This window comes from Tachypleus tridentatus, chromosome 1 (assembly GCF_004210375.1).
Source record: "Tachypleus tridentatus isolate NWPU-2018 chromosome 1, ASM421037v1, whole genome shotgun sequence".
Classification (NCBI taxonomy): domain Eukaryota; kingdom Metazoa; phylum Arthropoda; class Merostomata; order Xiphosura; family Limulidae; genus Tachypleus; species Tachypleus tridentatus.
In genome coordinates this window covers 183,901,322-183,928,429 of record NC_134825.1, presented here as the reverse complement: position 1 = coordinate 183,928,429, position 27,108 = coordinate 183,901,322, and the positions used below count along the sequence as shown (strand labels likewise).

General features: G+C 35.5%; 1 protein-coding gene across 1 annotated transcript; it reads right to left on the bottom strand.

Moving 5' to 3' along the window:
* Positions 1 to 4,738: 4,738 nt before the first annotated feature.
* On the bottom strand, positions 4,739 to 22,035 carry LOC143232045 (clotting factor G alpha subunit-like). Its single transcript, XM_076467060.1, is given in 5 exon segments — positions 4,739 to 5,303; positions 5,305 to 6,633; positions 6,635 to 6,808; positions 6,810 to 7,022; positions 21,920 to 22,035. Coding segments are annotated over 5 exon segments (2,022 nt in total). The 5' UTR covers positions 21,980 to 22,035; the 3' UTR covers positions 4,739 to 5,057.
* Between the last annotated feature and the right edge of the window lie 5,073 nt (positions 22,036 to 27,108).

Here is a 27,108-nt window from a genome sequence, read left to right as displayed (position 1 = left end):
CAAAGTTGGAAGCACATGATTCTCTAGAATGTCATTGTATGCTGTAGCATTAAGATTTTCCTTCACTGGAACTAAAAAGCTAAGCCTAAACCATGAAAAATAGCCCCCTACCATTATTCCTCCTCCACGCAACTTTACAGTTACCTGCATTCGGGCAGGTAGCGTTCTCCTGGCGTCCACCAAACTGCCAGAAAGTGAAGTGTAACTCATCACTCCAGAGAACACGTTTCTATTGCTCCAGAGTCCATGATTGTGGGCTTTACACCGCTCCATTTCACACTTGGCATTGTGCATGATCTTAGGCTTATGTGCTGCTGCTTGGCCATAGAAATCCATTTCATGAAGCTCCCGACCAACAGTTCTTGTGCTGACGTTGTTTCCAGAGGCAGTTTGGAACTCCTTCGTGAGTGTTGCAACGGTGGACAGACGATTTTTACGCGCTTAAGCACTCGGAGGTCCCCTTCTGTAAGATTATATGGCCTACCGCTTCGTGGCTGAGCTGTTGCTGCTTCTAGACATTTTCACTTCACAATAACAGCACTTACAGTTGACCAGAGCAGAAATTTGACGAACTGACTTGTTGGAAATGTGCCATCCGATGACAGTGCCACGTTGAAAGTCACTGAGCTCTTCAGTACGACCCATTCTAATGCCATTGTTTGTCTACAGAGATGGTATGGTTGTATGCTTTATTTTATGCGCCTGTTAGCAATGGATGTGGCTGAAATAGCCGAACCCACTAATGAGAAGGGATGTCCACCTAATTTTGGCTATGTAATGAATCTGTACTATGTCCACTGCACGGATTAAACCATATTGTTTAGTGTAATAAATCTTTAATCGCATCAATGAGCCACCAGAGTTTAATAATAACGGGAGTATAAAACTTATTAAAGTTTTCGTTAAGCTACATGACACTCGTATTTCAAGAAATTATTAAATATATTAATAATAACGGGAGTATAAAACTTATTAAAGTTTTCGTTAAGCTACGTGACACTCGTATTTCAAGAAATTATTAAATATATTAATAATAACGGGAGTATAAAACTTATTAAAGTTTTCGTTAAGCTACATGACACTCGTATTTCAAGAAATTATTAAATATATTAATAATAACGGGAGTATAAAACTTATTAAAGTTTTCGTTAAGCTACGTGACACTCGTATTTCAAGAAATTATTAAATATATTAATAATAACGGGAGTATAAAACTTATTAAAGTTTTCGTTAAGCTACATGACACTCGTATTTCAAGAAATTATTAAATATATTAATAATAACGGGAGTATAAAACTTATTAAAGTTTTCGTTAAGCTACGTGACACTCGTATTTCAAGAAATTATTAAATATATTAATAATAACGGGAGTATAAAACTTATTAAAGTTTTCGTTAAGCTACGTGACACTCGTATTTCAAGAAATTATTAAATATATTAATAATAACGGGAGTATAAAACTTATTAAAGTTTTCGTTAAGCTACGTGACACTCGTATTTCAAGAAATTATTAAATATATTAATAATAACGGAGTATAAAACTTATTAAAGTTTTCGTTAAGCTACATGACACTCGTATTTCAAGAAATTATTAAATATATTAATAATAACGGGAGTATAAACTTATTAAAGTTTTCGTTATACGTGACACTCGTATTTCAAGAAATTATTAAATATATTCATACAATATTTCGTTGACACGAGATGGTGGTGGCAAAACATTTATCTAAATTTGTGTATATTTATTTGAATAATAATGAACTTTAATATAAGAAACTGAAATTAAAACTAGTTAACTCTTTTCTACAATTCTTTATTTGAGAATTAAGTTCATAACATCCAGGAATGTTTCCTAATTAGCATATTTGGAAGATTTGAAATGTGATGGCCATTAAATTAGAAGTTTTTCTTATTTTTTAAAATTTTAGAGATTTTTATGATATATTCTTTATACAATTTTTCTTTGTATTAATTTAAGAAAGATTACGTATATATACGAAAACCAGTTGGTAACGCTCCGACCATATCGCTTAGAAACAAAACTATATGTTTATTAGATTCAAATTTACAGAAGCAAAACTATCTTTCAATGAGTAGATCACGCCTACTTACAAGAACAAAACCATTTTAACCGTATAGTGTACATCAGCTTACAGGGGCAAAAATTATTTTAACTGTATAAGTTACATCAGCTTTGTGAAGTTATAACGTCTTCAACTCACCACAGAGCCACCTGAATAAGAGAACAATCATAAGACGAATAAATCACGTATATTTCCATAGTTTCTGTTGGCATATTATAAGACAAAATTGGTGTGATAATGTTATGTTGTACTATTACCGCCTACGGCTGTTTGTTAAAACAACGGATAATTCGTCTAATTTATATAAAAATCAGTTTGTGTGTGTGACGTTCATATTATGAGTTAATTTGAATTTCAGTAGCACCATCCTTACTAAAAGTTATTTTCATTTTCTCAGTGTGAATGTTTTTTATTTTATTATAAAAGGGAGAGTTTGTAAACAAAAAGGGTGTTTGTAAAACACCAATCCAATATGGCCCGGCATGGCCTAGCGCGTAAGGCGTGCGACTCGTAATCCGAGGGTCGCGGGTTCGCGCCCGCATCGCGCTAAACATGCTCGCCCTCCCAGCCGTGGGGGCGTTATAATGTGACGGTCAATCCCACTATTCGTTGGTAAAAGAGTAGCCCAAGAGTTGGCGGTGGGTGGTGATGACTAGCTGCCTTCCCTCTAGTCTTACACTGCTAAATTAGGGACGGCTAGCACAGATAGCCCTCGAGTAGCTTTGTGCGAAATTCCAAAACAAACCAATCCAATATTTTGTACGAGTCTGACGAACCACAAACTTTACACGATTTAAATTTTGTCTCGTTTATTTCTCAGTGTAAACATTTATCTTCCTTAAACCAATTAGATTTTATAACATTTTTGTTACTCATAATTTTTCCATGTGTTTTAATATTTATATTTTCGATACAAAACATGGATGTACGTGTGACCATTCTTAACAAAACTATTCACTGACATAAAAAATTCTAGAAGTTATTTGAATTAAGTTTATGAAAATTATACTATATATTTTGGTAAGAATAAATTAATATAGTAATAATATTAATTAAAGTAACATTTCTACTCGAAATGTATTTGTTAAATTTTGCTGTTCTATTAAGGGCCATCTATCGGTAGTTATAAATAAATACATTGTGTAATTTCAAAGGTATCTCTCTCTCTCGTTGTTTGGGTATATATGTGTATACCCAGGAGGGTCAGGTGCACTTGACCTCTAAAGGTCAGTTACATTTTTGGATTGTTTCGAATTTCGCGCAAAGCTATACGTATCTGTGCTAGCCTTCCCTAATTTAACAGGAGGGAAGACAGCTAGTCATCACCAACCATAGTGGCATTGACCGAAGTTATCACTCCCCCACTGCTGCAAGGGCGAGCATGTTTGATGTGACAGGAATTCGAACCTGTGACCCTCAGACTGCGAGTCTTAACCACCTGGTCATGCCAGCCTGAACCGAATGTGATCAACGCAGCATGACTTGGGCATGCACTAAATGCCTCTCCAGTTATTTTAAACAAATTTTTTAATGTAAGAATGCGGTCATTTTTTTCACATTTCAGGCACGCCACAATTGTTCATGGTCGTAATTTCTCTGATCAGTTACAAACTTCTTTCCTTTTTCTCAGAATCATTCCCTACCAAGAATAAAAAGAATTGTTTCCAATTTTATCCTGGTCTAGTTTCTGCAACTGTGGGAAAAACACTACTGCTGCTTAGTACAGCTTTAGATAAGAAAATAAAAATTGCTATCACAGACAGTTTTTGGAAGATTTGAAATACTATCAATCACCAACTCTTGGACTTCTCTTTTAGAATGAATAATGGAACTGACCATCACATTAGAATGCTTTCCTAGATGCAAAAGCAAGCCTGTTTGATGATAGGTTTCGTTTGTTTTGAATTTTGCGCAAAGCCACACAAGGGCAATCTGCGCTAGCCATCCCTAATTTAGCAATGCAAGACTAGAGGGAAGGCAGCTAGTCATTACCACCCACCGCCACCTCTTGGGCTACTCTTTTACCAACGAATAGGGGGAATTGACCGACACCTTATAATGCCCCTACGGTTGAAAGGATGAGCATGTTTGGTGTGACGGGGATTCGAACCAACGACTCTCGGATTACGAGTCGAGTGCCTTAACCCACCTGGCCATGCTGGACACTTGATGATACAATAGGAGCTCACAATTCTTAAATTGCTATATAACCTACCAGCTCACGCCATACTTCAGGTGCTGTTACAGAAACAATAAAAATCAAGACTGTGTAAAACAGTTATTTAAGGTGGATTAATATTGGAACAAATATCTTATAATCTACAGAGGATATTATAATTCATTATCCAAGAGGTTTTAGCAGAGCCAAGCTAAACTTCAAAGAAACAGGGATTCAAAACCAATTAAGACCCAACAAAATTATTAGTGCTTATATACTAGGAACTTCTGATAGTTTTTTAATATAAAAAAACTGTTTAAAACATTATTATTTGATAATATTATTAATTTTAATTGCAATTATTCAATTTTTGTTGTTGAACCGTTTTTGCTGAGCCAACCAAAGTGAAGGTATCAAGACCAGACCTTTTGCGTAAAAAGTCCTCAGGTTACCTCTGAGCCTTTGAGGCAACCATAATAAATAACTAACAAAAACATTATCCCACACAATCAAACTTTATTTATTGTAAACAAAACAACTCTTAAAGACATTAATTTATTAGAAATACAGATTAAAAAGAGAAACACCATGCCTGAATTGAAAAGTTAGTTGATAATTTGTTTTTTAAAAATTAAAGATATAACAAACACATTAGCACTTATAATCTCCTCATTTATTAGTTCAAAACCATCAGCAATGCGTACATCTGGAAAGGTGATAGATTCTATAACAGTTGGATAAATTCTCAATGAACAAAGATTATGGTCAACAGCTGTTGTTTCTTCAAAATAATACAATTGGTTTGCTCTTGTATCCTACACTTTTGTAATTCTAATCCAATTGATATTCCAACTGGCTTTTTGAACATAAATTCCCAAGTTATATGTACCTAAATCCACATTCACTATATGAGAAATGGTGGTCCACTTCTGCAATCCTCCTGTTGAAGGAATATCCAGCATGCCAAGCACTATAGAGCCTGCATTCAAATCTAGGGACAGCTTTCCTCCTGCACGTTCACTTGCCACTCTGTATTCTACTCGATAACTTCCTGAACTGGGGGAAATCAATATCCTTGTAAGCCATCCAGGCCCCTTCTTTATCACATTTAACATTCTTTCCACCTCCTACATCTAAGGTATCTTCCAGTTGTACTTCTGAGTAACTAAAATAACTTTCTGCCTGAATTAATTTAGAATTACGACGCCCTTGATTCAAATTTGACTGTTCAGGTATTTTTGTAATCTTTATCCAGTTGATATTCCAGCTGGCTCGTTGAACATAGATCCCCAAGTTATATGTACCTGAATCCACATTCACTGTATGGGAAATGGTGGTCCACTTCTGCCATCCTCCTGTTGAAGGAACATCCAGCATGCCAAGAACTATAGAGCCTGCATTCAAATCCAGAGACAGCTTTCCTCCTGCACGTTCACTTGCTACTCTGTATTCTATTCGATAATTACCTGAACTGGGGAAATCAATATCCTTATAAGCCATCCAGGCTCCTTCATTATCACATTTAACATTCTTCCCACCTCCTACATCTGAGGTATCTTCCAATTGTACTTTTGAGGAATCAAAATAACTTTCTGCCTGAATTAATTTAGAATAACTTTTACTTTTAATAAGTTTCCACTGTCCAGATAATTGGTTGTTATCAGACCATTGTTGTATCTTCCCTCCTGCATCTTTACTAAAATCTGCTACTTCCACTAACTTTCCACTGCCGCGTGGAATAATCTTATAATAACCATCACCAACACTTTGTACAGTAAACTGCTGATTGCGAGCCCCTCCATATGACCACTGTTGGATTCTAACACCATTCTCAGTCCCAAAATTATAAACATCCAAAGATTTTCCACTTTTTTTATTAGTAATTTTATAAACATTATTTTCGAGATGCTCAAAATCAAACTGTTGGTTCTCATTACCACTATAAGACCACTGTTGCAGAAATGCTCCATCTTCGTTACTGGCATCAGTGACATCAAGATACAATTCACTGTGCCTGTTTTGGACAAAATAGTAACCATCTAAAGAGGTATCCCCAACAGGAGAAGATGTACTGGCATCCTGGTATACACGGACATAATCAATGTACATTTTAGCAGGGAAAGCCTCGTCAGCAACATCGAATCCTGGCCAGTTTCCACCAATCGCCATGTTTAAAATAACGAAAACTTTGTTACGAAATGCACTTTTCCCATTTACTCCTCCCTGAATTTTCACTTCAAAGTATTGATTTCCATTAACAAACCATTTAACAATGGAAGAATTCCACTCTACAGAATAAATGTGATAATCAATCCCATTTGTATTACTTTCTCTGTTATGATGCGCATGAGCACCGTCAGGAGTGGACCAGTGAATAGTTCCTCTGACTTTTTTCATTGTTAGTGTTTCTATGTTCAATAAAGTCAATTTCACCAGAAGATGGCCATCTAACATAATTAGTGTTGTCTCCTGACATCCAGAACATCACCCAGACTCCCCGAAATGATGGAATCGCCATTTTGGCTTCAATTTTACCATACTTCCAAGATTTATCAAACTGGGTTTTTCAGCCTAGCAGAAGTGTATTTGAAGCCATCATAGTCTTCTCTTTTAGCAGTAATTACCAGTTTCCCTCCCTCAACTTGGGCATTTTCACGACGATAATATTGCAGTTCGTTATTACCCCAACCATTGAGGCCATTGCCCATTTCAAATTCCCAATCAGAACTTATTCCATTGGTAAATTCATCCGACCAGACGAGCTGCCACTTTGGTTCGTGCTATACCGAAAATAGAAAATACAGCTATGTTTAAAGTGGATAATAATATTTCATACACGGTAGTTTTAATTATTAGATTGTGCAAAAAATAATAGAATGCTATTGTTATTAATATTTAAATATTTATATGGTTCATACCATGAGAAGTGAAATGTTATTTTATTACAGTGAGAAATGATTTACCTAAAATTTTCAGATCACTTAAGCTTTTAAATCACCATTATATATTCTGTTCTATTTAAATACGAAAATAAAATAAAAAATATTGTAATGAATAAACAAGGCACTCTATAATTAGGTTTTGCAAAATTTGTGCTAACATCAATATTCCCTATGAGCAGAAGGACCAATTAATAAATAAAAGTGATATAATTGTGTCTTTTATATCAAAGCTACATCAGGCTATCTGCTATGTGCAGTGAGGGGGAATCGAGCTCCAAATTTTAGTATTTTAAATCCAAAGAGTTACTGGCTTCCCACTGTTGTAACCATATTAATTATCAAAAATGACAGGATACTGTGAAGAGGCGGATATTCAGAGAATCGTCTAATATAATCAACTGATTATTAATAAAAAATCAGTATCTGTATACTTCTAAATAAAACTAAAGAGATGTGTGTGTGTGTGTGTGTGTGTGTGTGTGTGTGTGTAATAAAAGTAATACAATATTTATTATTTAAAAACTAAAAATATTCTTGTAAGTTACACTTTAGTGTGCGAGTTGTTTGTAAACGAGAGAGCATCTACAAATTCTAAGTTTACATTAATTTCCTTGCACCTTCAGAATTAGACTAAAAATATGTGAGGATTCTAGTCATTTAAATATAGATTTTCAAGATAGAGCTGAAGTAGTTAGTGTATTTTCGTGAAGTATTTGTGTTAGTTATCGTTCCTGTCGAGTTATTTTGTTCTGGTACTTGATTTGTTTTACGTTAGTTAACGTGTTTGGTAACATAGGCCTACAATAATTTACAACGGTGTACAGGCGTTCAAAGCTTACTGGGGTATTTAAAAAAAGACGAGAGAAAAATAATACATCTATTTTTACAATAATAAGATTTGTTTAAATGATATATTACTTTTATTAAATCAAATACCACAAGATACACCAATTGAAGTTTTGAAAACTAGAACTATCTAAACTATTTTAGATAAATGGTTTCAGGTAATTTTTATTTAAGGTGGCACTCAACAATACGCAGGTCATCTACAGTTCGGTCATTACAAAACGAATTCTAACAAATATTTTTTCGTAACATGCAAGTATAATAAGAACAAAACAACCACTATATTCTGAACCTTTGGTAACAGCTACAGTAAGGAGATTTGTAGATAAAAAACCTTTTTTCTTCAGCTATAACATCAATAAAACAAAACCTACAAATCACACCAGATCTAAATACACATCGTATTTAAAACATTTGAATCAACTCTGCCAGCTATTATTACTCTACATATTAGGAACATAATGTTTTGATGGTGGACACCAACATTTCACTGGTTTTGCTATGAGTAAAATTACTTAAAACTGACAGGATATTTTAATAACATCTTAAATGAACAGGCGCAAGCTTTCATTCCATCAAACTGAAAAAGGGATACCCATTAAAAAGTTATTGTTTAGCACAAAAGATTTCAGGTGAAAGAAAACTTGCTAGTCTTTACTTTTAAGCGAAACGAAAAAATGTTTTTTGTTTTTTTTATAATCGTAATATCATAGACGAAAATTTAAAATCTTTGGAGAGAGGTTGGATTCAGTTCCGGTGGGGGTTTATTTATTAATACAAATAAATCACATTCAATTATACCCTGAATTTCTATTTTTCGTTCCTAATATATAATATCAATAAAGAAGCAGTGATTTGTCACATACAGGTTGAGGTGTTGCGATACATCAGTTCATTATCTGTCGGTATATCGATTATCAATCAGAAGAATGCTTCAACAAAGTGTAACTAACAGTTTTATGACAGATAACAGACCTGAACGAGGATGGTTACTACCAGATGAGGCCAACCAACATATCAACAAACTATCATAGATATAAATAACACTAGAGTGGATGTCGCGTGATTTTCGTCATGCAAATGGCCGCCATTAATGTGTTGGACTTCCAACGACCGATAGTTCAACTGACAATGGCGAGGCGACCTCACTGTTTTACATCTAAACTAAATGTTTATGCAATCTTATTTGATTTTACTAAACTTGTCACGCTACAGTGATCTAAACCAGACTTTTAACTGGTCCACAAAACACGCATATCTCACATGCAGAATTCATTTAGTTCTAACCTAGAAAGAAATACTAAGATGAAAACCTTAACACTGAAAAACATCACAAATATTTTCGTCAACAAACAAGAGGTGGCGCGTCATGTCCTTTTCTTGCGGGTGTAGAAGAATGTTAATTACGTATCTAACGGCCAAACATTCACCATTCTTAATCGAAGTAGGCGGAAATAAGTAATTCGGATTTACATGATAATTTATGACAAAAAGTGATGCACGTATACATGCACACACACAATATGAAGTCCAAAATAAATAACAAAATCATTACCCTTACTACATCAATGATGCATTACATGTATTGTATTAGACCTAAAACATTAAATTTAGCATATTTATAAACAATTTTCCTTCTTGTATCGAGCTTTGACAGTATGGTCAGGTCCTTCCATCTCTCTTATCTGCTATTAGATATTTTGAGATATGAGCCCCTACCTCAAAATTGTCTTTTTCTGTCACTTTTGTTTGTTTGTTTGTTTTTTGAATTTCGCACAAAGCTACTCGAAGGTTATCTGTGCTAGCCGTCCCTAATATAGCAGTGTAAGACTAAAGGGAAGGTAGCTAGTTATCACCACCCACCGCCAACTCTTGAGCTACTCTTTTACCAACGAATAATGGGATTGACTCCCACATTATAACGCCCCCACGGCTGAAAGGGCGAGCATGTTTGGCGCGACGGGGATGCGAACCCGCGACCCTCGGATTACGAGTCGCACGCCTTAACACGCTTGGCCATGCCGGGCACCCGTCACTTTTAGCCTAGTTGAGCATCCGAGTTGGTACATTTTTTTTTCTTCTGCTATGATGTTTCCCCAGCTGACCAGTTTGATCTCAGTTCCACCGGTAATATTCGATAAATTACCCCTTGACTTCTCCCCACGACAAAATTAGTCTTCATCGACAAATATGAACTTGGGATAACCATTGACCATACAAAAGCCAGGATCCTTCAATGAAAGGGTTGTTTATCCATCCCTCAACCCGGACTGTAAACCCTGGAGTGCTGATATTATCGTCACATGTTCTACCACTAAAAGCTCATCTATACCATTCACCCGTCTAACTCTCCAGATGATATCCGGATATCTCTTGAAGAAGCCATTGGATCCAAACTTCACGCCATACATTGGATATGGTCCACAGTTACAGATCTCACTACCAAGTTCATCATGGTTGTAACCATATCTAAATCAGCAACTAATTATATCTTATCTCTTCCACTTTAGAACCGAACGCAGAACATCAACACAGTTTAGCAAGACCAACAAGCATGCCTCACACCCACATTCAACACTGCTCACAGTTACACCAGAAACTAATATAGCTCAACCCTTCCCACAGGTCAAGAACTCCTCCACCCAGACACCCCAAGTCAAGAACATCAAATATTCGTGGCAGGAGTTTAATTTTTAAATGAAAGTGATTTCCTTCAACTGGAGTAGTCAAGGATATTGAATATCCCCACTTCACAATATAATTTCAATTGTTGTGTTCGTGAATTGGTTAGATTTAACTGTGGGGTTGGCTTCACTTTAAACCATTGGTGTTTTGAAGGAGTGAGTGTAACAAAAAAAGACCGGTAGGTTCCAAGGCAGAGGGAAGATGATCACGTCCGATGACGTCACACTGAAGATGAAGAGAAGAAACAGAGAAAGATGTTACATAAATCATCCAACAAAAAATGTTCCATGATCAGGGTCACAGTATAGCTGGTATCCATAAATACAAGTGCCTTAGAATTTGCTGTGGAGGGAAAAAGAGAACAATCAGAGAAAACCCACTTTCCCGAGACAAGTGTCATATATTCTACCTGTCCTGTGCCAAGTGCCGAAATGAAACCACGAGTAATGATTAGTATATTAAATTTAAATTTCTGTCAAATGTTTTTGTTTCAAGGTGTTTGGGAGGTTATGTGTATATCATATGGAAATATTGTTTTATGTGGAATGCTAGTTTGGCAGTTAAAGTTTCTTGTGTCTGATGCTTGGTAGTAAATTGTGAGCTAATGTTATTAGTCTGTCTTTGAGTAATGGGATGTTGTAAGCTTTGTGCATACAGATGACAGTGGTAAAGTTTGGTAGATTTTAAATATGGTGTTAGACGTTCATCTTTCGTAGTTTCCTTTTATTAGTTCCAGGTGATAACTTCTGTTGCTGGTTGATTTATGTTTTTAAGATGTTGTGCTCCGGGAAAGTCGTGTGTCGAATGTTATTACTAAAACACTCGCATGGGAGCGTAGCTTCATTTTATCGTTACCTGCTTCAAGATTCACTTTTCTCAAGGTTTCTGCAATGCTTGTTTAACCCGTGTCTCAATGCGATACCAACTGAGAACTCTCCAGTCATTACACCAATTAAAGATAACATTTAGTGACTTTTGTCTGTTACTTACTATTAGTGGGTTGTTCTTGTTTGTCAGGTCTCGGAAGAGTATATTGTTTACAAATAAGATATAAAGTAGGGGTGACAGAACGGACCCTTGAGATACTCCTGTGTTGAAATTAAATGTCTTTGAGTGTGGTTTATTTTAACTGTCCAATTTTGATTGGTTAAAAAGTCGGAAACAATGTGGAAATTAACATTCAAGGAGTATAGTAGATGTGTAATATGAAATACAGAGTCACAATCTGGTTATTAACATTTAAGAATACTGAAACTGTGACCTGACTGTTATCACGTGATTTCTACATAGGTTCTGTGAGTCTGGCTGGATGGTCTGTCGTCCTTTACGCGAAGAATTTTCTAACAAGATATTGTTTTGACAGAAGTTACCTTCTTGAAATGATTATTTTCATTAATTTGCCTATGCAGCTCAATAAACTTATGGGTCTAAATTCGTCAGGGTTGGAGTTACCTGAAGTAATTTTAGGGATAATTGCAAATCCGACTTTTTTTTCTTCAGACATTTATTTGTTATGAAGCTACACAATGGACTATCTGTGCTCTGTCCACCACGGGTATCGATTACACTATATAACAAAATGTTTACTGTCTGCTCTGTCCACCACGAGTATCGATTACACAATACAACAAAGTGTTTACTGTCTGTGCTCTGTCCACCACGGGTATCGATTACACTATGTAACAAAGTGTTTACTGTCTGTGCTCTGTCCACCACGGGTATCGATTACACTATGTAACAAAGTGTTTACTGTCTGTGCTCTGTCCACCACGGGTATCGATTACACTATGTAACAAAGTGTTTACTGTCTGTGCTCTGTCCACCACGGGTATCGATTACACTATGTAACAAAATGTTTACTGTCTGTGCTCTGTCCACCACGGGTATCGATTACACTATGTAACAAAATGTTTACTGTCTGTGCTCTGTCCACCACGGGTATCGATTACACTATGTAACAAAGTGTTTACTGTCTGTGCTCTGTCCACCACGGGTATCGATTACACTATGTAACAAAATGTTTACTGTCTGTGCTCTGTCCACCACGGGTATCGATTACACTATATAACAAAATGTTTACTGTCTGTGCTCTGTCCACCACGGGTATCGATTACACTATGTAACAAAGTGTTTACTGTCTGTGCTCTGTCCACCACGGGTATCGATTACACTATGTAACAAAATGTTTACTGTCTGTGCTCTGTCCACCACGGGTATCGATTACACTATGTAACAAAATGTTTACTGTCTGTGCTCTGTCCACCACGGGTATCGATTACACTATGTAACAAAATGTTTACTGTCTGTGCTCTGTCCACCACGGGTATCGATTACACTATATAACAAAATGTTTACTGTCTGTGCTCTGTCCACCATGGGTATCGATTACACTATATAACAAAATGTTTACTGTCTGTCTGTCTCTGTCCACCACGGGTATCGATTACACTATGTAACAAAATGTTTACTGTCTGCTCTGTCCACCACGGGTATCGTTTACTTACCACGGGTATCGATAACAAAATGTTTACTGTCTGTGCTCTGTCCACCACGGGTATCGATTACACTATATAAGAAAATGTTTACTGTCTGTGCTCTATCCACCACGGGTATCGATTACACCATGTAACAAAATGTTTACTTTTTCTTGTTCCTGGACAGAAAGTGTTATTTCCCAATTGCTTAAGCCTAAAGTAAATGGAAAAGACCTATTTTTCTCTTCAAACTTTGCTTTTGTGAGCTGGGTAATGAAATTTTCAAGTTTATCCATTTTCCAGAACATTCCAGGTAGATTCAGTGCCGAGTAGCTGAGAGAGAATTTTCTCGAGGAGGAACCTCTTATGGTTGTGAGGTTTATCCTCACTTCTCCCATTTTAATGCCTACCGAAGAAGCCTATGTACGTTGAAGTTGAATGGTTGGTAATATTAGTTGGAAATTGTGGGCTGTATGGGTCAAATGTAGATAAAACATGGTTGTCGTTATTCTGTTGTAAAAATTGATTAAAAATGATGGCAAGTTAACAAAGAAGGCAGTAGTTTAATAGTCAGCAAGCAAGTTCACTTTGTCGACGTCAGCTTATGTTGTCCTACCTTATGCGTTGAGTTCACTTTGTAAACGTCAGCTTGTGTTGTCCAATCTTTTGTGTTTTGAAACAGTTTATTCATTTCTTTTCCTGCGAATGATTGAAATTTCTTCCAGAATTCGCTGGGTTGGCCATTACTATTGTCTAATGTACGACAGAATTTCGTCCAATGTTCTCTCCTTAAAATGTTTAACTACGTCGAATTAGTGCTCGTGTTCCATTTACTTGTGGTTTTAAAGATTGGTCTCACGTCATCACGCCCGAGTCTTTCATGAGTTTGTGTATGTCAGATGTCAATGTCCAGTGTTGTAAAGAAATGTGTTTGTTAGATGAAGGAATGAATGTTTTTGTGGCTTTTGAGCTAGCAATTGTGACGTCATTAACGTATTTGTTTGAAATAACAAGTCCATATTAGCTATTCCATAAACTAAGACATACAGAGCCATCTCACGGTGGAGCATGGCTCAACAGCCACACTCTAAGACATACAGAGCCATCTCACGGTGGAGCATGGCTCAACAGCCACACTCTTAGAAACGAGTCGGAGAACTCTTACACCTCTTTCGAAAACTCATGAATGACACCGAGTTTCTCCGACAACCATGCCCAGTTTCTTACAACTGCACCTACGTGAACGACACCCCAGAATTTCAGGAACATTTCTGCAGTAACTTTCCGCTAATGTAGCCACAAGTGAACTTATAACATTTTGTTTGTATAAACCGGTTTCTTTCCTTCCTTACAGCTATATCCGGGCATGATCAGGGAATACTGTTTGGTGCCCTGGCCGTGAAAGTGGGTTTTCTCGGGATATTCACTTACCAGATATTAAAGATATACAATTAAATAAAATAAAACAAAGCTATGTAGATACAAACTGTAATAAAACTAGGCTCGCTCTGTTATAAGCTCTATTTTATGTATGTGATAGTTACAATAATTTATTTTTTGTTGTTGAAACAACCCAAGATATTTTAGGCCATTTGTATCGCATACTGATTATCATAATGAAACTGATAGCTTAAGGAACGTCGACTAGATGAGGCCACCTACAAAAATTCAATCTCCTTACGAAATTCTGAGAAAGATTCTATTGGAAGTTCGAAATTCAAACGAAAGTAAAGACGGCCGCAAGCGCACATGCCCCACAAATGATAAAAAGTGATGGCTGGCCAATCTAGTGTTATTTGTTTCGAATTAAAAACAAAGCTACACAATGGGATATCTGTGCTCTGCCCACCACGGGTATCGAAACCCGGTTTCTGGCGGTGTCAATCCGCACACACGCGGCTGTGCCACTAAGGGGCCTAGTGTATATCTGTGTAAAATATATCTTGTTGACAAAACAGACAATTTCGTTGTACACAATAAACCTAAAAGAACCTGGTAATTGTCAAACCGAGACCAAGTAATGGATTGGAAAATTCGATAATAGTGTTTTTCAACAGTTTTTCTCAAAATTGTAAACGTTCAGATTTTAAATCCTGAAGAAATAAATGTCAGCTTCATCAACAACAGTAACATTATCAATCACTCGAACATTGAACCTTAGAGTATGCATAATTCAGATATAATTTTGGATTGACAAAAAGAAACAGTGGCACACATTCCAAATATAACACACAAACACAGTGTAGTGATATATCCCAGTGAAGTTGGGCTACAAATTCAGTGAAGAAATTTACTTTAAGGTTATATATCTTATTTATTCCCAGAATTTCTTATTCATCACATCCATAAAATTCTATTCATAGCAGCATTTGGAAAACTGCCATTTTGTTTTCCATCTTATGCAAAGTTTGAGGTTTGAACTGTAAACTGTTTGCAGTGCTGTTTATAAGTAGTGGGTTTTCAGTACATAGGAACAGCATTTCCTTTCATTTCAACTTTGTCCCTTTTGTACATGATGCAAGTTTCCAATTTAGGCTTCCCGTTTTATAACAAACACAAGGCCCAGCAGAAGAAAAATAATATACCATTTTAATGTTAGTTTTTATTCTCTGTTCATCAGAAAATTTTACTGGTATGACTCCTTGTTATCAATTTATATCTATTATAGTTTAGTTGGTTCCCACACACGAAGATTATTTGCACAGGATGAACAGAGTTCCAGTACATTTCAAATTCACAAATCTAGTATGCTCAAGTTCCACTACAACAGCTTTTCCACTTTACTTTAACAAACAGGTACATAACACACTATCTTTTCTCTTTTACCACAGGGAATTAAACCTCAAATTTTAGCATTATAACACCATAAACTTAACAATGAACCACTCAAAGCCCTTCTGACCTTAACCTTATAATTAAATGGTTAGTATTCTTCGCTCTACAACTAGAGAATCAAGGTTAAAGCTGTGACATGTCATGGAACCATCTTCCCAGTGAGGTTTGGTAGAGGTATTATAACTATGACATTTAATAAATCATTAAAATCAATGCTTTGTATTTACATTAGTTTCATTTGTTTGAAGCTATCAATGGTTTCCAGTTTAAAAACACACCAAGTTTTCTTGTACATCACCTTCAGGATTATTTGTCAGACACAAATTATATTTTTTCTTATGTCATGCAGTGCAATATCATGACACAGTAAAAAGTAAAGATTCTTGTCTTGTAACTCGAGGACAAAATAGAGAATTGCAAGACATGCAGAATGTGATTTGAAAGTGAAAGCCATTGATTGATTTTAATTATTTATTAAATTATATACAACACCCAGTTATGATCAGTCATATCAAGTAGCCACAGGTCAACTAAATAAAGGACTATATGAATTTTAGAGGTCACTGATAGCCCATGTGCCCCATTAGATATTATACAAGTTGAAAATAACAAATCGTGGATGCAACTTTTATAATTTGTGCTGTTTCACTTCACATTAAATTGTATATTTAGAAATATGTGACAAACTATTACTAATGTTTAATATCAGAATTCATCACTGATCCATTTGTACAAGGAAAATGAGACAAAGGAAGAAAGACAATGGATTACGGTTATAATTTTTAATGTAGTTTAAGACAGTAACAATATGTAATTTATTAATATTATAAGCTTTATAAAAACTTTACAATTAATCACAAGAAACTGTAGATTTAGCAATTGTGATTAAATAAAACTAACATTGTAAACATTTAGTATTAGCTCTTCCATGTCAGGCTTAGTGATCTGTATTAATATTTGTCTTATAATCAATGTATCTGTAAAGACACTTTAAACTTACATCAGCAACAGAACACTGTCTCAACCATTTTATCACCTATTTACTATTATGGCAAAACATTTTCTTTCTGAAGTCATATTGGTGAGTGGGGTTTTATCTACTTAAATAAACCAATCCAAATTATGATAACCCAAGTGATCAAGGTATTTCTACACTATTTCAACATCCTTGGTATAGCTATAAATACCAGTATCAGCAAACTACAATACTTTTCCCCTTATCATTTTAATGAATAGGGTGAACATGTGGTTTACCATTATTTACAGCTTCAGGCCAAACATGGTTCAGTTTTTCCCTTGCAGTAAATCACCCATGTCCTCTTATAAACAAAACCTACCACTATTATACAACTTATAACCTGAGATGTTTAAAATATTTACTACTATCAGTATTCTAAAATTAAACAAAGTTTCAGTTTTTACAACTCAGAACTCATCTGTTTTGTTCCAAACATTAGGGTAGTTGTAACTCAGTTTATTATTGATTTAATACTCAAATCTGAAAGATGCATCTTTGAAAAATATTACTTAACTTCTGAGGCCATAATCCCCTCAGCACCTTAGCTATTCCATCACTGTGTTTATTCTCAACTTTAGGCTAAACTATTTCCAATGGATTCCTTTTAGCTTTCCAAGATATCCTACAACCTAGCCTACATCCATCTCAAGCATATAAATCATCCTTACCAAGAAAAGCATCCCATGGATCTGCCCAGCCCACCCATTGCCTGAAGGATAATCTTTCCTTCAAGTCTTAAATTCCTCCAAGTTATTCATTTCTACAACAAACCACATGTAAAGGCCATATACCTGTTTCCATCTATAATACTTACACTTTTTAAGTAACATTTCCTATTTGAAATTATGCATTATGAAAAGAGCAAGTTGTGTGATACCAGCATCTAAACATTCAACACAAGGTTCTGTACTAAAAAAATGATTCTAGTTTCCCTCTTTCATGGTCCCCACTACAAGAACTTAATGACAGAGTCCTCTGACTATGCAAGTGTACATCTGTTATCAACTTGTTCCTCATTGTGAGCAGCCAAAGAATCAAATCCAATAAAAACTGGTACCTCAAAGATTGTATTTAGACATTTTTTGTTAATACCAAAGTACGAATGAAATTCTAATATTATTTTTTTTGCATATTAATGCTAAAATTTCTGAAATATGTACAATGTCAAATACTTTATTTGATGTCACAAGTAACAGGACGAGAGAAAAATATTTAACCGAAATTCATAAATCGAACAATGGGCAAATATTTTATGTGAAATCAAAATGTTATAAAACAACATAAAATTATCACGATCTTTAAACACAACTAAAAGGTTTGTTATTTATATTATCAAAATACTACCTTGAGGATAAAATTATAGTTATAGTATACTCAGTACATAAACAACGTTTAACGTCTTCAGTAGCAGAAAATATGAAATATTCAGTTGTTTATCCACTTACTTGATAAAGTAATTGTAACAAATTTCTACATGCTTTCTAGTGGCAGAGTATTACACCTGTGGACTTGTAAAGTTAAAAACCAGATTTATATACCTGTACAGACAACCAAATGTGTAGCTTCCTCCTCAAGTACAACCAAACAAAAATTCCTACATCTTTCTATAAGGATTATATTAAATTTGAATGTTATTAGCTTCGTGACAATAGCTTTATCTCAGATTGGCTAGGTGAACAAACAACATATGTAGATTAGACACAAAATACCTAGGTTGCAAGTCATTTACTAATTGTACAAATACTCCAAGTGAATAAACAGTGGATTTATAGAATAACTATCTACGAAATGTATGCACTTCTTTAAATGTATCTATGTTTGTACACATTACATTACAAAGTGCACGTTCAGAAAAATGTTTTCTCTGATATGTTATAGTTTAAGTGGTAATGGAGATTCAGGTTTGAAAGTTAGTAATCACTTAGGTATGGACATCTGTTGGATCTTCAGTTTAGTTTTAATGCCACTTAGGTATGGACATCTGTTGGATGTACAGTTTAGTTTTAGTGTCACAAAAGATATGGACATCTGTTGGATCTACAGTTTAGTTTTAGTGTCACTTAGGTATGGACATCTGTTGGATGTACAGTTTAGTTTTAGTGTCACTTAGGTATGGACATCTGTTGGATGTACAGTTTAGTTTTAGTGTCACTGAGGTATGGACATCTGTTGGATGTACAGTTTAGTTTTAATGTCACAAAAGATATGGACATCTGTTGGATGTACAGTTTAGTTTTAATGTCACAAAAGATATAGACATCTGTTGGATGTACAGTTTAGTTTTAATGTCACAAAAGATATGGACATCTGTTGGATGTACAGTTTAGTTTTAGTGTCACTTAGGTATGGACATCTGTTGGATGTACAGTTTAGTTTTAGTGTCACTTAGGTATGGACATCTGTTGGATGTACAGTTTAGTTTTAATGTCACAAAAGATATGGACATCTGTTGGATGTACAGTTTAGTTTTAATGTCACAAAAGATATGGACATCTGTTGGATGTACAGTTTAGTTTTAATATCACAAAAGATATGGACATCTGTTGGATGTACAGTTTAGTTTTAGTGTCACTGAGGTATGGACATCTGTTGGATCTACAGTTTAGTTTTAGTGTCACTTAGGTATGGACATCTGTTGGATGTACAGTTTAGTTTTAGTGTCACTGAGGTATGGACATCTGTTGGATCTACAGTTTAGTTTTAGTGTCACTTAGGTATGGACATCTGTTGGATCTACAGTTTAGTTTTAGTGTCACTTAGGTATGGACATCTGTTGGATCTTCAGTTTAGTTTTAGTGTCACTTAGGTATGGACATCTGTTGGATCTTCAGTTTAGTTTTAATGCCACTTAGGTATGGACATCTGTTGGATCTACAGTTTAGTTTTAATGCCACTTAGGTATGGACATCTGTTGGATCTACAGTTTAGTTTTAATGTCACAAAAGGTATGGACTTCTATTGGATGTACAGTTTATTTTTAATGTCACAAAAGGTATGGACTTCTATTGGATGTACAGTTTAGTTTTAGTGTCACTGAGGTATGGACTTCTATTGGATGTACAGTTTAGTTTTAGTGTCACTGAGGTATGGACATCTACTACATTAGGCTCTGTTTACATTGAACATACTGGAAACTTTACATTTAAGTTTCATGAACATTTTATAATTGTTACATTAACAAAGAAAGTATGATCAAACACACCATTTTTATATTTTAGACTGATGTCTGTGTATATAAAGGGTTTTGTTCCATACAGCATTAAACGTTGTTCACATGATCTAAAACAACCTCTACCATAAACATGATTGTTGTGGTATTGTGGTTCTCAAATTAAATAAAGTTTCAGTTTTTACAGAGTTACAAGTACACAAAATAGACTGATGAACAACAGTGAAGGTCTGTTTTACTCAGTGTTCTAACCAACAATATACTACTGTACTGTTGTATCCACGATAATAAAATTTATTATACTGGAAAATTACTGTTTGTTATCAATTTATCATAAAGCTATACCAGGGCTATCTGCACTAACTGTCCTCAATTTAGCAGTAAAAAACTAGACAGAAGGTAGATAGTCAATGTGACACACCACAAACTATTGGGATATTCTTTTACCAGTGAAAGGTGGGACTGACTGGTGGCACAGGGATTCGAACCCATGGTCCTTACATTGTAATTCAAATACCCTAATCACCTGGCCATCCTGGGCCCCATATTGGAAAGTTACTATTTCTTCTATAAATGTACATTTGGCTACATGTACTTATAATCTACTGCATTTAGCTCTGTTTAGATTGAACATTCTGGAAACTTTACATTTAAGTTTCATGAACATTTTATAATTGTTACATTAACAAAGAAAGTATGATCAAACACACCATTTTTATATTTTAGACTGATGTCTGTGTATATAAAAGGGTTTTGTTCCATACAGCATTAATAATTAAGCCATTTAACTCAACTACATGTACCCTGAGGAGGAATTCTGACTAATACTGAATTTACAAAACTTATTTATACAAGATGTGATAAATGTACAGTAAAATGAACAATTATGTTGTGTTACGAAAACATTTATACTCAAGGTACGTCTGTGAACTGACATCAGTTTAATTCACACAGACAGAAGTTTGAAGTGACATTCACAAAAACAGTAAACTTATTTTTGTTCATCATCCAGTTCGTATATTTCATAAGAGCTAGATTTCCCAGAACGTACATCTGATGTTTTTTCAGTGTCCCTGTACAACGTAAATGGTATTTACTACAAACTATCAATCAAATCAGCAATGAGAGGTAAAATGAACAGTAGATAATTCAGACGTAATACCACACTGAATGGAAGTTATTAAAATGTCATGAGCACGGACATATGGTTTAACAAACTAAACACTTTGAAAACGGTCAAAGAGCAAAAGGTGTGAGCACACAGAATTACGTCACTATAATTTTTACAAACATATACATGCAAAGAAACGTTGATATCCAGATAATGGCTACACCTTCACTAAGTGTAAATTAATACTGGTTATCCACAATTAATCTGTCTAAATGTCAAACTTGTGTGTTTTAATATTCCATCACTATTCCAATAAGAAAAGTCTGAATCAACCATAAAAAATAATAATAATTAATTTGTAAATCATTTATGTAGCATATTTTTCAAGCTGGTCTATCTATCGTCATTGTGAAATAAACAATTTTTTTCCTTTCCGATCCCTTCTCATTAGTTTACAACTTCGTACTGATAAATGAATGATATGGTGTAACTGGAATTAACCTTTAAAGCCTGCAGGTTTACGAGTACAAACTGTTTTCATTTTTAAAAGTATAGACTGAGGGAACAAGTTTTCACAACACACAAAACAATACTTACGCTACAGCAAATTCTTGCAACACCAAAATGCAAAACAACACAACACAGCAACACCAACATTGCAATTAACAAGTTTAAACAGTTAACGTATTTACTATCTCAACTAAACCCCCCACCTTGCCATCGTGTTGTGAAATCTTATTTTCTGTCTAAATCTGGTAGTAGGTATGCGCCTGCGTGTGACGTAGCGAGACTTCTGTCCAATTATATTCGTACACACTTATCCTAAATTGTGTGCTTTAAACATTATATTACAGGTAATATTGATGCTATTTTTTCTTTATCATAGAATATGAGATTCGATTATTTCTTTTTTGTTTGTGTATTTGTCTTAATTCGTAAGCACTATTGGTTCTGTTGTTCAGTATCAATTAACAAACGAGCACCATGCTTCTTACTGAAAATTTCAGTTAACGTCGACAACTGTACCCTGGGTCGTGCTCTGGCTCATGGAAGTGTTGGAAGTCGCTTTTGAAATGTTTGGACAAAAATATGCCCTTTTTTTGTGCCTTCAGACTTTTGTATTATAGTGCAAGTATTTCCAGCCAATTTAGATGTAACTATGTAAAATAAAAAGTCATTTCTTTTGTCTAAACATACATTAAAACAAACTCAAGCTATATCCGACTTAGTTTTTGTTTTACCCCTCTACGCAAGTCGCTAAAGTACAGAAAATATTTGATTATTGTGGGGATGTTTTTCATATTTAGTTGCCTGAAGATTGAAATCGCCCCTGGTTATATTTCAGTCCATTGGAGAGTAAAATGTATTTTAACCGAAATTCCCAACACTTGTAACAGAAGTTCGATTTTTCTCACACAGCTGTCGATTGTTACTTTGAGACTTGTAGTAATGGTGAGCATAACGAGCTAGAAATTTGGCCAGTTATATGTATCAAACTATCGGTCAAAACACTAAATCAGTTACTGACGTTACATCTTCATGACGAGAAATCCATTTGAAGTAAAAATATATCTCAAGACGGCTGGTATGGATATTAAAACTTTTATTAAAATAGAGAACAACGTTTGGACCTGCTTAGGTCATCTTGAGGTTAACAAAATGATTGCAACTGACCGTTGCAAAGCATATGTCTTCAGGACGAGAGTGTAAACGGGTACGGGATTGTAGGGGGCGTTGCAGTATATGTTAGGTTATTAATTAGTGTATATATAAAGGTGTTTCTTTATATTGGTTTGATTTGTTGTGGCCCAGCATGGCCAGATGGTTAAGGCACTCGACTCATAATCCGAGGGTCGCGTGTTCGAATCCCCGTCGCACCAAATATGCTCCACCTTTCAGCCATGGGGTATTATAATGTGACGGTCAATCCCACTATTCGTTGGTAAAAGAGTAGTCCAAGAGTTGGCGATGACTAACTGCCTTCCCTCTAGTCTTACACTGCTAAATTAGGGATGACTAGCACAGATAGCCCTCGTGTAGCTTTGCAAGAAATTCAAAAACAAAACAAACCAAAACCCAGTAGTAGCTCAACTCAGCTAAACGTCATGATTTCCAACTCAGTTTGATGCACCTATTCCAAACCACGCTTCAAGAACTTGTACACATCTCGGAACGGCTGGTATGGATTTAATATCACTTTTACCAATAAAGCAGAGAACAACGTTTTGACCTTCTTAGGTCATCTGCAGGTTAACAAACAGAGTTTGCAATTGATCATTGCTGGGTACATGTCTTAGGGACGAGAGTGTAAACGGGTACAGGATTCTAGGGGGCGTTGCAGTTATATGTTAGGTTATTAATTAGCATTGGTATAAAGGTGTTTCTTTATAGTGGTTCAAGTTGTTGTGTAAGTAGGGCTTCCTTGATTTTGATTGTTTATATTTGTTTCCGTACTTGGTATCTGGGTGTTTTCTATTGTTATCTTGCGTTTATTTGATTTTCAGTGTGAAGGTGTATTTTTCTGTGTTATTTAAATCTGGTTTCCATTTTCCTGTTTGTTTCTCCAATATAGAAGTCGTGACAGTTATTCCATTGTATTTTTTATAAATAATGTTGGTGTTATGTTTGCCAGTATAGTTTTTTACATAGTATGGTATTTTGTTTTGTACCTGGTTTTTGAATAAATTTGGTGCTTACTGGAATGTTGTGTTTTGTTATAATTTTTCTCTAAATATTGGTTATTTTTTCGCTTATATCAGGAATATATGGTATGCCGCAGTGTGAAGTTTCGTTGTTTGTTGGGATTTATTATTATTTGTTTGCTGTTGATCTAGGTATGTGTGTATAATTTTTTTCACCAGTTTTTAGAGGAAATTTGTCCATGTTGATGTTGTGTATTTTTATTTTGTTGGTTTTATCAGGTAAACATAGTTTTGTGGCTGTGTTTATTTGGTTTTTTTAATATGTCGAGTTTTTGTTTTGTTTCATGTGCTAAGTCCCAGGGAAAGTATAGTCCAGTATGGGTGATTTTTCTGTGGATTTATGTTTTGAATTATGTATCGATTCTTGTGATTTTGATGTTAAGAAATCTTATTTGGTTAGTTTATTCCTGTTCACAGGTGAACTTAATGTTGGGATGTATCGAGTTAACGTGCCTGAAAAAAACTAAATGTGTGTTCTGTAGATGTGAATCCAGCAACTGTATCATCAACATATCTGTACCAGTATAGTGGTGGATGTAAGGTATTGTCAACATATCTGTACCAGTATAGTGGTGGGTGTAATGTATTGTCAACATACCTGTACCAGTATAGTGGTGGGTGTAATGTATCATCAACATATCTGTACCAGTATAGTGGTGGATGTAATGTATTGTCAACATACCTGTACCAGTATAGTGGTGGGTGTAATGTATCATCAACATACCTGTACCAGTATAGTGGTGGGTGTAATGTATCATCAACATACCTGTACCAGTATAGTGGTGGGTGTAAAGTATTGTCAACATATCTGTACCAGTATAGTGGTGGGTGTAAGGTATTGTCAACATACCTGTACCAGTATAGTGGTGGATGTAAGGTATTGTCAACATACCTGTACCAGTAGTGGTGGATGTAAGGTATTGTCAACATATCTGTACCAGTATAGTGGTGGGTGTAAGGTATTGTCAACATATCTGTACCAGTATAGTGGTGGATGTAAGATATTGTCAACATATCTGTACCAGTGTAGTGGTGGGTGTAAGGTATTGTCAACATACCTGTACCAGTATAGTGGTGGGTGTAAAGTATTGTCAACATATCTGTACCAGTATAGTGGTGGGTGTAAGGTATTGTCAACATACCTGTACCAGTATAGTGGTGGATGTAAGGTATTGTCAACATACCTGTACCAGTAGTGGTGGATGTAAGGTATTGTCAACATATCTGTACCAGTATAGTGGTGGGTGTAAGGTATTGTCAACATATCTGTACCAGTATAGTGGTGGATGTAAGATATTGTCAACATATCTGTACCAGTGTAGTGGTGGGTGTAAGGTATTGTCAACATATCTGTACCAGTGTAGTGGTGGATGTAAGATATTGTCAACATATCTGTACCAGTGTAGTGGTGGGTGTAAGGTATTGTCAACATATCTGTACCAGTATAGTGGTGGATGTAAGGTATTGTCAACATATCTGTACCAGTGTAGTGGTGGGTGTAAGGTATTGTCAACATATCTGTACCAGTGTAGTAGCGGGTGTAAAGTATTGTCAACATACCTGTACCAGTATAGTAGCGGGTGTAATGTATTGTCAACATATCTGTACCAGTATAGTGGTGGGTGTAAGGTATTGTCAACATATCTGTACCAGTATAGTGGTGGATGTAAGGTATTGTCAACATATCTGTACCAGTGTAGTGGTGGGTGTAAGGTATTGTCAACATATCTGTACCAGTGTAGTGGTGGGTGTAAGGTATTGTCAACATATCTGTACCAGTATAGTGGTGGATGTAAGGTATTGTCAACATACCTGTACCAGTATAGTGGTGGGTGTAATGTATCATCAACATATCTGTACCAGTATAGTGGTGGATGTAAAGTATTGTCAACATATCTGTACCAGTATAGTGGTGGGTGTAAGGTATTGTCAACATATCTGTACCAGTGTAGTAGCGGGTGTAATGTATCATCAACATACCTGTACCAGTATAGTAGCGGGTGTAATGTATCATCAACATATCTGTACCAGTATAGTGGTGGATGTAATGTATTGTCAACATACCTGTACCAGTATAGTGGTGGGTGTAATGTATCATCAACATATCTGTACCAGTATAGTGGTGGATGTAAAGTATTGTCAACATATCTGTACCAGTATAGTGGTGGGTGTAATGTATCATCAACATACCTGTACCAGTATAGTAGCGGGTGTAAGGTATTGTCAACATACCTGTACCAGTATAGTAGCGGGTGTAATGTATTGTCAACATATCTGTACCAGTATAGTGGTGGGTGTAAGGTATCATCAACATACCTGTACCAGTATAGTGGTGGATGTAAGGTATTGTCAACATACCTGTACCAGTAGTGGTGGATGTAAGGTATTGTCAACATATCTGTACCAGTATAGTGGTGGGTGTAATGTATCATCAACATACCTGTACCAGTATAGTAGCGGGTGTAATGTATTGTCAACATATCTGTACCAGTATAGTGGTGGGTGTAAGGTATTGTCAACATACCTGTACCAGCATACTGGTGGGTGTAATGTATCATCAACATATCTGTACCAGTATAGTGGTGGGTGTAAGGCTGAATGGATCCCCTGTGATTCAATATGTGTAATAAAAATGTTGGCTAGAACTGGTGACACGGGATTCCCCACACTTAGGCCATTTATTTGTAGGTAGTTTTGATTATTGAACATAAAGTTAGTTTTGGTGGTAGTAAATTCTACAAGGGTTGCTAATTTGAAAATGGTTATCAATGGGTTAGGGTTTTGGATATAAAGTTCTAAAGCTATCTTGCAGGCTTCAGTCGTCAGTACTTCTGTGAAGAGGGAGATTACATGAAAACTGGCCATTAAGGCTTTATGATTTAGTTCATTAAGAATATGTTTAAAGTCTTTGATAAAGGAGCCAGCTGATGTTACATGTTTAGAAAATGTTTGATAAAGGAGCCAGCCGATGTTACATGTTTAGAAAATGCCCACACTATATATCTACCGAGGTTGTAGTTGAATGATTCGTAGGTCGACATTATGGGTCGTAATGAACAATCAGGTTTGTGAGATTTGGGGGTG